Genomic DNA, 18784 nt, shown 5'->3' with positions numbered 1-18784 from the left:
ACACACACACACACACACACACACACACCCTTAAAATTTAAGTCTACATGGAAAGAATTGTGTGTTTAAAATATCCATCTCCCCAAAATGTTGTTGTATTTTTATATAAACAGAGAATGCCCAATGTCTGCCCAATGGATGATGTTTGGTTAGTTCCTTCTTGGCTTTTTGGGGTTACTAATTTTACAAAAACCCAAAAGCTAAACAAAGAGTGATACTGAGACTTGCCCCATCTCATAGTAAATCATCATGCCTCACCTGAGATTAGCAGTATGGCCCAATTTATACAAAAACATTTTAATAATAAAACAAATTCTGAAAAGAAATCAAGAAACTTGTTTTAGTGCTTTCCCAAATTGTTTAACTGAACCTTTTTATATATTTTAAACTTTCAAGATTTACGTGGAACACAATAAAATGGGTGGAGTGGGCAGCATCATTTGCATTCAAAGGATAACCTCAAATCTCATTCACATCATTCATCAGGTGACTTCCAAGGAAATGTTCGGAACACTGAGCACATCACTTGGATTAATCTGAAAACCACATATTCTAATGCAGCCTCCTCCATGCTTCAAACAGGTAATGGGGGAGAGGGGAGAGAAAGAGCTGCTGCAATACAAATAAATGGAGAACACAGGCTGGGCTCTGGGGTCCACAAAAGGAGTCCTCATGGAGTTCCTGCAAGCTCAAGAGGCCCACAGTGAGGCCCTCTTGTGCAGTTCAGGGCTTGCTGCTGGGAAGGTGTTTGCTCCATTCTATTCATTATACTCATTCTTTGATTCAGATCCAGAGAGTAAACACCATCAGGACCAAACATATGGTCAGGTCTTTAGCTCAATTTTTGTTTTTGGAGAAACAAGTATCTTGGGCTGAGCTTAACCAAACTAGAGTCTAAGGAGTGATTACAAACAAAACCAAACCACAACACAATGTATCATAAAGCTACCTGGGCATAAGTAAACCTACAAATTGGCTCAGAGGCTATTTGCTTTGTCAAATCCCTAGGAGAGATGTTTGCTCAGTTGTAATCATAGGTAACATTATGGCAACAAACTAGATGTTTATGGAAATTAGGTCCAAGGATGAGAAACACAGAAATATATATGCATGGTCTTTTGGTTGCTTTTCCATTTAAAAAGCAGATGAATAGCATACAAGCTTGATTCAGAAATTAGATCCAAACAATATTTACTATATTTGAGGAGTCAATTTAAAATGGTTTCTCGTAATTCCTTTTTCCCCACACTTAAGTTTTTTCTTATATTCATATACTTAAAGCATTTAGCTATAATGAGCTCAAAAGAAAGGCATGTCAAAAATGTTTACTATTTTCATAAATTTTCTTACATGGTTAATATACTTTCTTACACTCTGAGAGCCCTCTGGTGGTTGAAAGGACACTAAGTCTCTATGCTCCAGGGAACAGAAAGAGTTCATTACCAAAGCTTTTCTTTAGCAAGATACTGATTTCACATTGAAGTAGAAATCATATTTAGTAAAAATATCCATTTTTCATTTTACTTATTTGGGCTTATAACTTACTTACGTTTATTTTCTATGACTTAGACAAAATAATTTTACCTGCTTACAAGATGTCTTTCAATCCAAATACAAAAACATTGGTTATTTACAACTTCCTCTTTTATTCAGCTGGATTGAGAAGGACTAAACTAAATGTAAACTGAAATATAGTTACTTTGACTCCTTGAGGCCTTTGCTGGTAGCAGATCCTAGTTTCCCACTTAACTTGCAACCAACTTGGAAAACGGCTATGAAAATCATTATCATGCACTTATCAGATACTTTACAAATATCACAATATATAGACTTGTAGCAGGCAAAACTAAGAGTAGTAAAATGACAATGGATTTAAATCCATGAAGTGATGAAGACAGCAAACACACTAATGAAACACTATGTAGCTGAAGCTATTTTCTGTACCTGTGACTTAGGAATAGTTAATGCCTGCAAGCCTCAAAAGTTCTCTTTCTTCATTTGACTGCAAGTTTTGCAGCAAAAACTGAATTGTAAACAGATAGGAAGTATTTAATGTGAATTTTTCACATAGTTGAAATAATTATAGTGTGGGACAGGCATTTGGTGTGGTGGCTAAAACACCCCTTGGGATACTCACATTTTTCATCCAAGTCCCTGGGATCAAGTCCCAGTTCCATTCACATTCCAAGTTCCTGTTTATGTATATCCTGGGAGCAAGTGGGTGCTAACCCAAGTAGTCGGAGTCCTGTCTCCCATGTGGAGGTCCTAGACTGATCCCTAACTCAGGGCTTCAGCCTAAGCTTTTAGAATAATTTAAAAATATTTACTGTATACATGTAATATCTTTCTCATTCCTCCATCTCTCAAATATTGTTTCTAATTTGAAAAAGGACTACAGTAGTCAAAATATGATAGAAAGAAACTATATTGAGAAGATTTGAGGATAAGACCTGAGTGATAAATAAATCTGTGGGACTGATGATGAAGTGTTCAGTGAATCAAGGGTATCACAGCATGATGCTGAGAATGCTATAGCATTACTGAAGGAACAGAATAACAGTGGAAATCTGAGGGTGATTCAGTACTCTTAATTAGTTCCATACTGCTGTGATATGAAAATCAAGATGCACCACAAATATCATGTGCACATAAATTGCTATAAAAACTAATTCAATCACTTTAGTCAATCACAGCATGCCATCATCTGGCTCATAGTTGGGAAACACCATAATGCTATTAAAGTAGGAAGAAAGTGCTGCTGCTGAAGGCCTCTAGGACCAGAAACAGGGCAGCTCACAGGGCAGAGAGCAGACCACCTGCATCCTGTAGCTGTGAGGGCTCCTCACAGTGATGCAGGAGACACACTGCAGAGTGCATGGCAAGTATCATCACAAGAGAGAAATTCTTAATAACCCACACATCAGCTCACCAAAACTGAATGACATTTGGCCTACATTACTGCTTGCTACTCAGAATACCACTACCACCCAGAAGCCAAAAGGCTATGTGCTACATTGTCTCCAGGCATAGGATTACATGAATAACAGGGTTTGCGTATGGACTCAAAATCCCATTGTATACCTTTTATCTTCTCCTGACTTATTGACCTAGCACATTCTAATTCTCATTATACTCTCCATGTCTTTCAATCCTAAGGCCCTTGTAGGTATGCTCTATTAAGCTCCAGCTTTATATTAACAAAGGTCTGTGGGGTACATGCCATGCTGTAAACATTGTGAGTTTTATAGATCACATCATTTAATTTGCAAAGTGTCTAATATCATATGAATTCTATTCTCCTCTAAGAGCAATTAAACTACTTCTTCAATAACTGTATTATTCAATTCTTCAATGACTGGTTAGTGAGTAAAAGAGTGCCCGTGCACCCAAAGCTGTCTGTCTCCACTTCACTTGAAGATTAAACACTTAGTCTATTCTTACACAAGACTCCAAGGGTAGATCTGAATGCTCCGAGTACCCTCCTCCCACCTAGACCACTGATGAAATGCTAATAATCAAGAAAATAAGCAGAAAAAAAGAATAAAGCTAACTTTCAAGGAAAAATGAAGAGAGAATAAAAATCTAAAGCTCATAATTCTATAATTACAAGCTGAAAAATCAAAACTAGCTGTGACAGGACTTACGATGAAGTAGGTCACATTGCTAGATGAAATTCTCCAAGACAACCAAGTGGGAGTCACTACACTAGGATCCCTCTCCAAAGAACTCCTCTAATGGGAGTCAGTTTTCCAGGGATAATCTCTCAGAGAACTCTGATATTTAATGAAACTTGTATCTATGCATGATGAAATGGCCTATAGCCTTTACCAGATTTTCAAAGAAATATATGACCCTAAAACTTCAAAGCCATTTCTTGTTATGTATGTAATAAACATTTTCAAGATATTTAATTGCAACAAATTATTTAACTTTAATTATTTATGTAAACTCCAGCCATCTCACTCTCCTTAACCCTCCAGTCCAGTTCCTCTACTCATGGAGCCTCCCAGCCTCTGCCTGGGTTCACTCTTCAGTTACAGAAGCAGCTCTGAAAAGTTTTCATGACAATAAGCATAGACACCCATAAAACTCACCTTATCTTTTCCTTGCGTCTCAGAGTTCATAATTCATTGTTGTCTAGATCATGAAAACACTTATTCTAAAATTGCTGTTAATCTAAGTGAAATACAATTGGTCTGCTTTTCAAGCTAACAGCCAGGATGGCTAGAAATTATAGAACCAATGTAGCAGAGAATAAAGAATGTTACAGAAAATTCAGAGATGAGCAGAATGCTTAGCTTGGATATTCAACAGGGTACTGATTCATCCATGTGATAAAACTACTCAAGGCCAATGAAATAGCTACTTGAAAAGAAGAAAAATTGAGGACAACGCCTGTCCCTGTTCACTCCAAGAAGACCAGAAGCCTTCATAATTCTTGATACCATTCTGAAAAGCAACTGGCAACTTGGGATAAGGAAGAGAGTTGCTTCCAGATGGCATAAGGACCTTTAAGAGGATATGAAATTCCATATTTTGAATCTGTTGACATGTTCATGACTGTCAAAACTCACTGAGCTGTATACTTTAAAAGAATATAATATCTCAATAAAGTTGATTGAAGAGAAATAATGAAAACTGTATATCCCACAGATATTGCAATTGGTCTCAATCAGTAATCAATCTGACTTACTCTACTGTGGAGATTTCCTATGCTATATAAAATGTTTTTCTATAGCAGAAATGCTAGACAACTTTTGAGATTTTCTTGAGGAATAGAATTAAGCTGAAAGAGGGTGAAGAACAAAGGATCCTTCCTGCTGGAATGAGTCATGGTCAGCAGTGAGTTCTGGAATTAGTTGCTTTGTGACTAGGGTAGAAGGTCCCCTGGAGGCCCATTTCTGCTGGCCAGTTTTGGAAGCAGTCATTACAAATGTACGTGGAGTCTGTATGTCTTTCCATAAATTAACTGTGCTCAATAGTAACAAAGCGACAGTGTACATAAAAATAGATATTGTACCATCAGCCAGTTACACCTCTGTACCAGTTGCTTTGAGTCCATTAATATCTGTAGTCATTTTATAGCTCTAGTCCAGTGTCATTTGTAGATTTTCACTGTAGAATTTCATGAATGATCCAGAAAAATCAGCATTTTAGCCTACTTCCTATTATAATTTCTAATACAATCAATGTCCAAATTATTAGACAACAATATTTCTCTATAAATACTTTGAAGCCAACACAGCTGAGAACCAAGCTGAATTTAATTTTCCCCCAAATGGAGCATCTCAGGGTAATATAGATTTATCAGAGTAATTTATTTCCTTTGGCTTTCTCATTGCTTTTCCCTTTGGACTTTACTTTGGTTGGAGAAGGGCATTATCAGGAAAAGGAGTGTAGTCTTCTTGGCAATTCTACTTTCTTGCCTGTTGAATTCTGTTTCACTAAATAAAGACAACCGAATTGCTCTGGCACCATCCTGCCCTATCTTCCTGTCATCTGCAGTCTGTCTCCATCTGCCTCTCTTTCTGTCTCCATCTACCACATTGTCTAGCAGTTCTTGTTTCCTTAATTGTCTTGTCTCCCTCCTTAAAGAAAGCTACATTCTGCAGATTATTTGCACATCTTGATATTTTCCTCACCCATCCAAATTTAAATCTATTGCTTTCATGAAACTATTTAAAATACCACAGATGTTAAGGAAATTACCAACATCAGCTTCTTTCCTGTCTTACAAATGATGTTTCACTGTGTGCCAAAACCCAGCAGAGGGCATCCTTCCATTTCAGATGCATGAATAGTTCATGAAAAAGGCTCCCCATTTCCCACAATATATTCCCTTTATAACTGTGCATTAGAATTTAAATAAAAGAGCCATTATAATGGGAGAGGAATTTGTTGCATAAGTTATTTTGGAGTGTCTGCCACTTTCAATTATAGATTCAGAGGTAACTCTCCTCTCGTAAGAAAAAAAAAAAAGGAGGAATTTTTTTTTCCTCTGGACTCTTTCCAAATTTGCAACAAGGTAGCACCTGTGTCATGCTTCCTTCTCTAAACTGTCATTTGTGCCAACAAAGCCACACAGCAAAAGCAATTGAGAAAACAGCATGCTCCCCACCTCATTTACCTGTTGTGCTCTCTCTTTCTGTTCCTCCAACTGGAAATCAAATAACAGCACCAGCATCATAGCTTGTTACATTGTCTCAGGTGCAGGAACAAGAAACACAGTGTAGCTTACAGGTGGGGAAAGGAATGATCAGAAGCAGTGATGCTGACCTTAGACCTCAGGGGGTAGGCAGCAGTCCAGGCGTTTTAATTATACAGTTTCACAGAAATTGGTAGCACATAATGAGAAATAAATTATACTGTTAGAATTTACCCTAAAGTAAAAAGTATATGCTTGTGGTCTTTACAAGTTATATGATTGAGTTTATCAGATACTTTCGTGAGGGAAGAATGTCTTAGGGAGGGAAGGCTGGAATAAGAGAAAGCAATACAGAATGCTTCTTATATCCACTGCACACATGATTAGTTGAACACATTCTTTGTTCCAAGTCCTGCAAAGAACACATCAGCAAGAGGTCTCTTTCTTTAAGGTGATATGTCAAAAAGCAACAGTCAGGAGTGACAGCACAGATGCCGTGCCTCTTGCCATGGCCAGTTGTATCACTTGGAGCAAAGGAATAAATTTTTCTGTTTTGAAAAGCAAAGATAATAATTGTTAGGATGAGAAGTTATCACTATGCTCCTAAATCTGTATTGTGAAATACATGAATTTTTTTTATCTTATATAAATAACAGTTTTTTGAAAAGTATTGCTATTTATTAAAAAAAAAAAAACACTTTGTTCCAGCACAGGAACTCAGTACTTATATGTATCATATATAAAATACTCACAATTATTCCATGAGCTGTTATAGTCTCATTTTTATTTTTCAAAGAAGGAAATCAAGTGATGGAGTCACAAGATAAGAATTAGAATAGGGATTTGAAACAAGGCCATCTGGCTCCAGTGTTGGCCTCAACCTGTCTGTGCTCAACCACGGCAGAGTGCTGGGGCCTGCTGCTGTGGCATAATGAGTAAAGCTGCCATCCACAGTGCTGGCATCCCATGTGAGTTGCAGTTTTAATTCCACCTACCCCACTTCTGATCCAGCTCCATGCTGAATAGTAGTAGAAGACAGCCCAAATGCTTGGTCTCTAAACCCAGATGGGAGACCCAGGAGAAGCTTCTGGTTCCTGTCTTCAGCCCAGTCCAGCTCTGGTTGCTTTGCCATTGGGGGTGGTAAACCAGCTGAAGGAAAATCTCTCTATTGTTTCCATTTCTCTCTCTGTGTTAACTCTGCCTTTCAAATAAGTTAAATGCATGTTTTAAATAAAAAGAATGGATTTCTTTTCTCAAGAAAAAAAGATTTATTTATTTTCATTGGAAAAGCAAGTTTACAGAGAGAAGGCAAGACAAAAAAAAATTTACATTCCCTGGTTTACTTTCAAAATGGCTGCAATAGCCTGAGCAGAGCTGAACTGAAGCCAGGAGCCAGGAGCTTCTTCCAGGTCTCCCACATGGATGCAGGATTCCAAACACTTGATTCGTCTTCCACCACTTTCCTAGACCATAAACAGAGAGCTTGACAGGAAGTGGAACAGCTGAGACCCAAACCAGTGCCCATATGGGATGTCAGCACTTGGAAGTGGAGGATTAGCCAGTTGAGCCATTGTACCAATCCCATGAAGAGTGGATTTCTAAGGGTATCTTGAGTGTTGGATGAGCTTTCAGGAATAAAGCTGAGCATGTACTCCAGTTACTATAACAATTATTGATGTTATTTCTATTAATTTGCCATTGTGGTAGCTTTCTGAGAACTAAGAGTATATAAATGTATCTTTCGAAAAAAAGACAAAAAAGAGAAAGAGAGCAAGTCCATCCACTGGTTCACTCCCTAACTGCCTGCAATGGCTTGCGGCCTGAGACACAACTACTCAAGCCAACACCAGTGCCTCCAGGGATCAGTGCAAGCAGACAGCTGGATTCAGGAAGTGGGGCTGGTGGTCTAACCCAGGTCCTCTCATATGAGACGCAGCTGCGAATGTCTGTCCCAAGGATATACGTTAAAATATATTACAAGAATAGGGTCAATATTTGTAAATTGTGTTATTTCAGAATGTAGTGGTGTATGTCCAACTCTTATAAAACTTTGGACTTCTTAACAACACAGTGAATCATGGCTTCTCTGCATTTATCTTGCCGTGAGATGACAGCCTGCCTCTAACTATGCCTTGTAGATTGGATATCATAGCACAGATGTCCTCAAAGAAAACATGAAAATCTTTTCTATAAATTTTTCTAACTTCCCCAGGAAGTTGAAGATTAAGTTCAAAGCTAAACAAAACCAAGCTTCAAGTATCTATCTGTCGTTTGACAGGCTCTTCGCTTTGCGCTAAATGCTCCAGTGAGCCACTCAGAACCCAACAGGTTGGAGTGTCCCTTAATTCCCATCTTTCACCCTTTCCAAGTACACTTCCAGTGCCTTCTCCTTGCATTTTTTTCTCTTTAAGCTGCTCATAAATCAATGGGGGTTAATTACACCAACAGCATTAGTCAAAGAGAAATGAAGCAGCTATGCTTTGTTGCTGTTTTGGGGTTTCTCTCTGCTTACTGTGGCTTGAATTTATGTCTCACACTGCTGCATAATCAAAATCAAGAATAATTTTCAACAGCAGATAGATAAACATGCAGCTCCAGGCCCCATGTCTTATTGATTTCATTTCAAGGATGTCATCTTAGGTTCATTAGGTAAGAAACAGAGTGTCTGACAATGGGCTATAAGGGAATTCACAAATGTGTCTTACAAATATTCCATTTTACCTCCTTTTACTAAACAAGTAGCTTTTATCCCACATGTCAAGCTTTGCTATGCAAAACTAAAGTAAAATTGAACCTGTTTAAGAGGTATTCCTATTCAAAAAGGCAGTTTCATCTTGATTTGCTCCATTGTACTGCATGAATGAGCTCTCTAACAGGATGTTGCTTGAGAGAATCAATGCTTCAATAGTTTAGATTTGGCCTCCAAAAAAAAAAAATAGCAAGTATGATGCAAATTACCTAACAGGCTTATAAATTTCTACCATCACTGCTTGGATTCCACGGAGGAGGAGGTCATTTTTAGCAGAATACTCACCCCCAGGTAATGACCATCAATGAACACAACGGGGAGAGAAGGAGCTTCCGAAACTCGGCGGCATCGTTCATCTAACTCTTTTCCATATTCACCATTCAGGGCAATGTTTTTCTCTTCAAATTTTACCCGATGGTTTTGGAAGATCTTTCTAACCAGTTCACATCTTTCAAAGGTTGTCCTCACCACACGTAGGCAAGTAGTATAAATCACTACACGATCAAATTCTAGGTCAGTCGAAGGTTGCTGAAGAGGAAACATTGTAGTGTAAATACATTTGCTGTTATCATTATACTCATTATCTTAGGGCAAATAATACATTTAGTAATTATCATACATTAAAAGCACAAGATAAAAGTTGAATGAGCATCTTATTTATCAGTTCTAAGACATGTCTTTTTTAAGTTAGAACATCAGTGATTGGGATAATAATAAAATTGAATTTCATACTAGTATTTCATATAATGTTTGACCTTTAAAGTGATGATGTCTCAAAGGGAAACTATGAGGCTAAATACTGAAGACTGAAATATCTGCTTAGATTTTGTAGACATTGTTCAATTACTATATCTGCCTCTTAATCACAAAGTAATGTATGCCGTAGATTAGTAAGGGAAGCATTTAACCAGATGAAAATGTTACTGGTAAGCTTAGCAAATTTTAGAGCCATAATTTCCCAGGAATATCAGCCCTTTCGCACTTAAGGTTTTTGATATTTGTGTGGCACATCATACGTGCATGTGCTCAACTGAATCACAGAACTCCAGCACAAACTGAGAAGCTTCCAGCACAGAAAATGAAAGGTGGAATTTCCCAAAAGTCAACACCCATGTGAGTACAGAAAGGACACAGGAAATCAGACATTGGGGCAAAGGCCTGCAATATTCCAAATTGAGGCAAACAGTGTCTGATGCAAGAAATTTTTTTCCATGTTTTCTACCAAATCCAAAAATCAATGCCTCATTTCGTGGAGAACTCTGCCAAGCACTTCAGTAACACAAAAATGGGCCATGTCAGTCAGGGACAAAACACAATTATATGATGAGATGATGGGTTTTCAAGGGATTACAGCAATTAAACACACAACCACATAATTTGCACACCCACCATGACATCAAAACACCGATTGCAAACAATTCGAGGCAGATAAATGTTAAAACCAGCCAGCAGAGCTGAATGCTGAGATGCAGGGCAGACCACCTTGGACTGGGTCTTAGCACCCTCTGGCACATGCAAGACCCAGGACTAGGAGCAGGCCTAAGAGAACTTTGGGACTTCTGTGCTGGGCTAGTGCTTCTGCTGGTGAGTGTGAGAACTGCACTGTGGGTGGACCAGGCTGAGCTAGGATGCCATACTGCTGATGAGCACCAGAGCTAGAGTGGGTGAGAGCCACCTGGTCTATGTCTCAGCCCCCACTGGCAAGTGCCAAGCCTGGGGGAGTTATGCCAGGCTGTGCCCTATGGTAAACAAAAGATCTGGGACTGGGAGTAGGCCTGATATGGAAACTATGGGCACTCCCCTACTATATTGGAACTCCCACTGGTTATCATGACACTGTTAAAAGAGGAGTGGATAAAGAAACTGTGGTGCATCTACATAGAATACTACTCAACCATTAAAAAGAATGAAATCCTATTTGCAGCCAAATGGCCCCAACTAGAGACCATTATACTCAATGAAATAAGTCAGTCCCAAAGGACAAAAACCATGTTGCCTCTGATATAAGACAACCTTTATGCAAATACAAGATCAATAGCTTTTTCAGTACTGTTTTCACTACATCTCACAGATTTTGATAATTTTGTCTTTCTTTACATTCATTAAAAAATAGTTTTTATTATTAATTTCCTGACTGACTCATAAGTCACAGAGTAACACTGCTTGCTTCAGGAAGGTCTTTGATTTTCTTTTCAATTTCTGCAGTGACACATTGGTCAATCAGTAGCATATTACTTAACTTCACGTTGTGAATGTTCTATTTTTCTCTCTGTTCTTTATTTTGTTTCCTGGCTTTTCACTTAAGGGGGTGTACAGTAACTGTAGTTGGCACTATCATGTACAGATGAGAAAGATACAATGCAATGTGCCTCCTTCCAAATCAAAGACAGAGTCCCATGAAACTGTTGAGTGTATCTTGACAAGAGGATGCTGGGCTCTCTGCCATTGTCCATGCCTACAATGTTGGGATACACTTAGATAGCAGAATGATGGATTTCTGATTGATTCTAATGAACAATACTATTGTAATGACATGGGGAAATCAGTGGGGGAAGCAGGGTTTGGGGATGGGGGAAAGAAGATCCCGGAGCTTATAAAACTGTATCATGGAATAACAAAATACATTAATTTTTTTAAAAAGAAAAAAGTAGCATCTCAGAGAGGAACACATTATGGAGCTTGCAGGCATGTATCTCTGCTATTGTCAGACATGATTATTTTATGAAACAAACTTAAATCTTGGTGCTTAAAAAGTTTCAGCTTTCTAAACGGCAACACTACGTTTTCAAAGATTGGACCAATGGGTCTAAAGGCTGAATGCAGCATACACCTGGCAATAGAAAGAAGCTGGGCTTAGATACTAGACACAACTGGGCTCTGCCATGGCCAAATGTGGTGCCTCTGGACAGCTAATGAGCTGTTAGTTTTCTCATCCATAAAAAGTGGTAATAATAACCACGTTACAGGTGTGCTGAGACTAAGCAAGAGACAATATGAAAACAATTAGTGTAGGGCTGACAACATAGCAACATTTTAATAAACACAGAGAAAAATACTATACTTCTGCTACAGATATCACACTTTCTTTCCCACTCATCTGAAAATTGACACTTAAGTTGCATCCCTATCTTGGCTATTGTGAATTATGTTTTATACGCATATGGATGTAGACATGTTTAAAAAGTGGTGATTTCATTTTCTTTCACCGAGAAGAGGGATTGCTAAATCATATAGCTCTTCTATTTTGTTTTCATTTCTTAGGAACCCACATAATGCTTTCTAGAATGGCTGTACCAATCTATAATACTAGAAACTGTGCTCATGCATTGTTTTGTTCACATCCTGGCTGGCACTTGTTATTTTTTATCTCTTTAATAGCAATAATTCCAACATGTAGATTATAACCCCCTATGATTTGGGTATGCCTTTCCCTGGTGATTTATGTTCCTTGTATACCTGTGGGATACACACACACACACACACACACACACACACACACACACACACATATATATAATTGGAAAAGAAGATTTACAGAGAGACAGATCTTCCATCCGCTGGATCACGCCCAAAATGGCTACAACAACCAGAGCTCTGCTGACCTAAATGCAGGAACCAGGTCCTTACTCCAGGTTTCCCTCACAGGTACAGGGTCCCAAGGCTTTGGCCTATCCTCTATTGCTTTCCCCAGGCCACAAGCAGGAAGCTAGATGGGAAGTGGAGCAGCCAGAACATGAACCAGCCCCAATATGGGATCCCAGTACCTGCAAGGTGAGGATTTAGCCACTGAGCTACTGCTCAGGGCCCAATGTTGTATATTTTAATGTATACATTTTTCAAGTCCTTGCCTAAAGACATTTATGTCTAATAATTTTGAGGGGTTTTTAGAAGTTATAACAAATGGAATTGTTTTTAGATTTCTTTTTCTGATCCATCACTAAAGAAATGCAACCAATTTTGTATGTTGATTTTACATTCTACCACTTTGCTGAATCCATTTTATTAGTTGTTCTGTTTTTATTGGCATGTTTAAAGGTTTCTACATTCAGGATTATATCATTCACAACTAGGAAGAATTTTATTTCTTCCTTTACAAGTATGGTGCTTTTAATTTCCTATTCTCGTATCATTCTCTGGAGAGGACTTGCAATACTGTGTTAATTTGAAAAATGGTAATAATGGACAGCTTATACTCAGCTGTGGGTTTTTCATGCTTGGCCTTTATTACACTGAAGAAATTTCCTTTTGTATCATATCTTTCAAAAGTGTCCTTTCTTTTAGATTTATTTATTTTTAGATTTATTTTATTTAGATTTATTTATTTTATTAGAAAGTCAGATTTACAGAAAGAAGATGAGACAAACAGAAAGATTTTTCATCTGCAGATTCACTCCCAAATGGGTTAATAGCTGGAGCTGAGTGTTTCTAAATTCAGGAGTTCTTTCGAGTCTCATACGCAGGTGTAGGGTCCCAAGAATTTGGGCCATCCTCCACTGCTTTCCCAGGCTACAGGCCACAAACAGAGAGCTAGATGGGAAGTAGAGCAGCCAGAACACAAACAGGAGGAATCCATATGGGATCTGGCAGTTGCAAGGTGGGGATTTAGCAATTAGGCTATTGTGCCAGTTCTGTGTGGAGAGTTTTACATGAAAGGATGTTATACTGGATGTATATTACATTTTCAGGAACACATTGTAATCACATAGACAGCTTGAAAGACAAACAGGGTTTATGCTCTTTCAAAATAACTGATAGTCATTCAATCATTGGTATATTTGCTCAATACAACACTTGGCAATTGGAATATAATAATGTATAAGCAATACAATCTCTATCAACATGGAGCTCATAGTGTGAACTAATACTAAAGAAGCATTTGCATAAATACCAAATTACAGTATTGTGAAGGAAATGCACTTGTAATTAGGAGAGCATTTTGTAGAAGAAAGCTCTCTTTTTGCCTTAGATGAAAGAATTTTCTGAAACTAACAGTTCAATGTGAAAAGATAAGCAGCAGTTAACCAAGAAATTAAGTAGGTGGAGAAAGAGGGCAGAAGTATTACATAGAAATATTACATACAAAGACCTCGAACTGGGAAGATGGCATATTTGAATGTCTTTGAAGGTCATTTCCTGAGACACAAAGAGGGAAACATAGAATGGTACTAAATTATTCTGGACAGATACACAGGGTTGATATCATGCTGCATTTTATAGCCATTTCAAAGATCTATGGCCTTTAACCTAAGAGCAATGGGAAATCCCACAAGGCTTTTAAGGAGGATGAGAGGAGCTGCACTGAATCAGTTTTGCACTTCAAAAAGATGAGTGGGGAAGGGCCAGTTCACATAGCTGAACATGATGTATACTGCATAAACCTAGGGAATGCCATTAGCAGCACAGTCTAAATATATGGATCCCGCAGGGCTGTGCATATTGTGAGCAATAATAGTTAGACTCAGAGCCAGCTCTCCTGGTCTGAGGACTGGGATTTCATTGAGGGCAAATTTGAGTGAGAAATATTAGAGTAAGCTTTTCAGTAAAATGTTCTTCCGAAAAAGATCTGTGTGCACCCAATTTTGCTATGGTTTGGAAGTAGGTCTTCCTAAAGGTAGTGGCAGGTAATGTGTGTGCCAGCTTTACACTATTCATTTTTAAAATATACTGCCATTGGCAAAAATATTCCACATTTGTTTCATTTGTTTCTCTCAACAGATTTGTCAAGGCATCTGGCCAGGAATCTAAAAATAGCCGTTCAAAGGCTTGCTGTCCCTCGTTTCCCTTCCAGAGGGTTACCATGGGGATAATGTAATGGAGGATGGGGTATCTCAGACTGGCCAGAGAAACCACTGTGTCTTCAGCCCGTTGGTTCTGTGTGGTAGCTTCCATAGTGATAGGAGCCGTTTCCCGTTCTGGGCATGAAAAGGTCAATCTTAAGAATTCCTGGAAATATCACCATGACCTGCAGCAAATGCAGATGTGTTGGAAAGGGATGAGAATCATAGTAAATGAGACTAAAGTTTCAGCAAAGAGCCACTGCGCGTCCTCCAGCAGGCCTTGCAATAGCCCCTATGAAACAGTAAGCCACCTCCACCTGGGAATCTGAACAACCACTGGAACTGTTCCTGGAATGAATGAGGACCAACAACTAGCCTCTTCAGAGAGTCAGCCTGGAGCAGGTGCAGCGGCTCGGCAGCAGCAAAGCCAGTGAGTTACTATGACTCCTGTTTGAGCCCTTGCTTGTCCAGCCTCCCCAAATGGTGTCCTGGTCTTCCCAGGCATATTCCTACATTATTAGGAACCTAAGGGACTCCGAGAACTCCAGGAATTCCAGTTTCATGCAAAAAATGTTAAAGAAAGAAATAAAAGGGAACAATCACAAATGTCTACGGGAGAAACATTAGAGCCTAACATGTTTACGTGCATCTACTTGCCCCAATAGTTTCCACAGTGTTTCTGTTCTGTTTATAGATGTAGAAGCCAGGCTCTGAGATCAGGGCCATCAGTAGGGGGACAGAGCTGAAATTCAGCAAAGCTAGAACACCAGTCCCCTTTCAAAGTAGCCAAGCTGAGCCTCGGAGCCAGTGTTGGCTTGCTACCTTCTCCCCAGGATCAAGTTGTTGCTGAGTCATAAGTGACTGTAAACCAAATTCAGAGTTGCTGAGATAATGGTCAGGCTGCAGAAACTTGGCTCTTTACCGAATCACACTCCCACATTCAACAGTAAGTTACTTCACACACTGGCTACTTCAAACTATTTTTTTTCAGTCTTACAAAAAAAAAAAAAAACACAAACAAACAAAAAACCTGTTGAGATGGGCAAGGCTGATAGACGGCCTTACTTGTCCATAAAGATGGAGACAACGTGATTGCCTCAGGGTATCAGGAGGAGAAACTGGGATGAGACCCAGATTTCTTGATGTCAGGCAACAGGCCAACCCAACTCCAGGAACAGTAATTTTGAATTGCAGGCACAGGCTAGCAGAAGCAGGGCTGCGGGTCTTTGCAAAGCACAGGCCATTCATTTCATATATATTATTCTCCCTCTTCTGCTCCCTCTGCCTGCCGCCCTGGAAAGCCCCCATACTTACAGGTATATTATAAGATGGTTCCTAATATTGGATTTGCTTGCGTCACTCTCAGCCCCTTCTCCCCCTTTAAATGCTCATTCTTGCACTTAAGATGATTTCAAAGCCTGCTTTATTCATACCAGGTTCCTCCCTTAGCTCATTTTCCTGTATCTGTTTCTATGCTAACCAGGGCCCCTTTTTTGATTCGAAGGTAAACAGTGATTCTCTATGCCATAGGTTCCTTTCCATGCCTAGATAACTAGGCAATTTTTGTGTTTCACAGTGAAAGTGCAGAATTATGAGGGGAATTTCTCCATTTCCTCTGCAAGACCCAATTATCAAACAGAATGATAATGTTATTTATTAAATGATTGCTGCATTTTTATATGCAGTGGTATAGGCTAGTGTGGGTGGTTGCCCCTGGGTCTCTGCCTGCTATCTGGTGGGCATGGCTTACAGCCTACCTGCAGAAGACCTGATGCACAGCTTCCAGCCACAGGTGCAGAACGTGACCTCTGACATGACTGGAGGGTCAAGGAGAATACAAGTGCCTTCTAGCCAATTACAGTGTCTGTGTTGGGCAGGGTGGGGGTACTGTCAGAAGACACCCTCCTCCCTCCCCTTCCTTAACTTTTTATAAACTTGGAATCTGTACTGAATAAATGGGCATCCCTCACCAGTCTGTCTCTGGTGGTTCTGTGGCCCAACAATACCTTTGCCTTATCCTCAGTGGCCCCGGGCCTGCTTGTCAGGAACCACCCAAGACTACATGCATAATTTTAATGAATACTGATAAATATTACTATCTAAATTTTAAACATGAGGAAGTTAAAACTTGGATACAAACTTCAGGTGTTCAAGTCACTTGGTGGGGTGTGGGGCGACTGAGTAGCATAGCAGCATAATTTGAATAGGGCCTGCCTATGACAGCACACCTTCCCCAGGAAGATGCTGCCTACCCCTCTTAGAAACAATGAAGGGTCACATTGTTCTAGAACTGGATGTTGAGTCTTACTATGCAAGAAGCTGTTGCGAGGACAATCCAGAAATCCTGCTGCTGCTCACCCCTCCGTTGCTTTCTTATCTGATTAAATGTCACTCACTTCTCTCCACAGACCTTCCTGTGTCTACCCTTAGAAAATAGTCTCTCATACTTAAATAACAGACTGGTGGACATATAACTGCCTATGAAGGACTATAGTACTGTAATAATATGGGGAAAATCAGTCAGGGAGTGGGAATTCAGGGAGGGGATAGAAAAATCCAAGACCCTATGCAATTGCACCATAATATCAAAATAATGATATTAATAAGAGAAAAAAAGAAAATAGTCTCTCAGTCCTCTCACTTGAGTCTTCGTTTTAGTGTGTCTGGTTCTGCTGGACATTATATTATGTGCTGGTTTACTGTCTATCCCTATCAATAAAGTATAACTAACACACTGAAGCAAAGGCTTAGTTTAGATCACTAAACTAAGAACCGCAAATCTAACTTAGCACATAGATAATCGATTAATATTGTCGGACCTTTTCTCCATATATTTAATCAGAGCCTAGTCTGTTAGTGACTGAATTGTCAGAACAGTTAATAACCTCTTTAAGTTTCCATTTTTAACTATAAAACAGGGATACTTATACCTACTTCATGGGAGTTAAATGATTTAATTAAGAAAAAAATAAGTGCTTTAATGAATGGAAACATCATAACATTCACTGATACATAATTAACATTCAGTGAACGGTATGTTTTTGTATACCCTTATTATTATAATTTGCTAGTTATATATGGTACCAACATCAGTATTATTAAAGGGAAAATGTCCAAACCCTTACATTTTAGCACTCATAAACCTGAATGGCAAAACTTAATTTCATCATCATCAGAAAGGAAATTTCTCACTGAAGTGATTTTCCGCTTGTATTTGTTTGGTAAATAACATAAATTCTGAGAGTAAAAATAACTGTCAAACCCACGTAGGAGATGTCAAATATCTTTCCTTTTCCAAGCTTCATTTCTGATGCTTTCGAGAAGGATTAGGCTCTGATTTTAAAACTGTCCTGGAAGACACCTTCCTACCAAATAATGGTGACTCCTAGCACATAGGAATGATTAGGCTTTAATAGACATTGCCACAGACATAATTCATTGATATATTAGATTCCATTCAGCTCTGGAAATAAAGCTGATATTGAGGGGAATGATACAGAGACAGCATTCTGAAGCATCCCGAAGCGATGGGTTTGCCACAGTGAAAATCAGGCAGTGAATCAGGAAATTCTTGCAAATGGAAATATTTTAAAAGTATGCCTTTCCATTTTGCCCTGTGAAATATTGAGGTTGCAAAACGAGAACAAAAGGGGCTAAAACTGAGAACGGCATCAGAATTATAAGTAGTTAGAGAGCACTGCATTTGTTTTTTTGTAATGCCCTTCATCTTCCCACTTGACAAAAAGCATAGTGTTCCTTCTTAAAGGGAAAGGTGCCCTTTCTCTCCCATTCCCCAAACGTATACATATCATGAAAAATATCAAAGAATAAAATATTACAACTGCCCTTGATTTTCTACATCAAGGAACATGACTGAATAATCAACTAACTAAAATCAATTCCTCTGGGTGGATCTGGATGTGATAAAAAAAAAAAATCTCTGTGGGTTGCTTGGTGCTTTCTTAAACTCCAGTGTAATAGAAGGAAGCAATCTGATTCCCTGTGGAATTCCCAGAATAGACTCAGTACTGAGAGTAACAAAACCATGAAAAGTCGGAAGTCGAGAAAATTGGATGCAGCCTCAGGCAAACTCCTCAGACTGCGGATAACTCT

At 38.9% G+C, this 18784-nt stretch overlaps 1 protein-coding gene across 1 annotated transcript in view; it reads right to left on the bottom strand.

The window, feature by feature from the left end:
• The window catches only part of GRXCR1 (glutaredoxin and cysteine rich domain containing 1), a 107658-nt gene that overhangs the window by 32708 nt on the left and 56166 nt on the right, over window positions 1-18784 (bottom strand). The window contains exon 2 of the mRNA XM_040966206.1: window positions 9180-9422. Coding sequence (XP_040822140.1) covers window positions 9180-9422 — 243 coding nt within the window. The remainder of the gene's footprint in view (window positions 1-9179; window positions 9423-18784) is intronic.

Source organism: Ochotona curzoniae, unplaced genomic scaffold (assembly GCF_017591425.1).
Source record: "Ochotona curzoniae isolate NIBS_2020 unplaced genomic scaffold, NIBS_Ocur_1.0 scaffold_4505, whole genome shotgun sequence".
Lineage (NCBI taxonomy): Eukaryota > Metazoa > Chordata > Mammalia > Lagomorpha > Ochotonidae > Ochotona > Ochotona curzoniae.
Note: the sequence above shows the minus strand (reverse complement) of the source record. Positions and strands in the feature narration are given on the sequence as shown.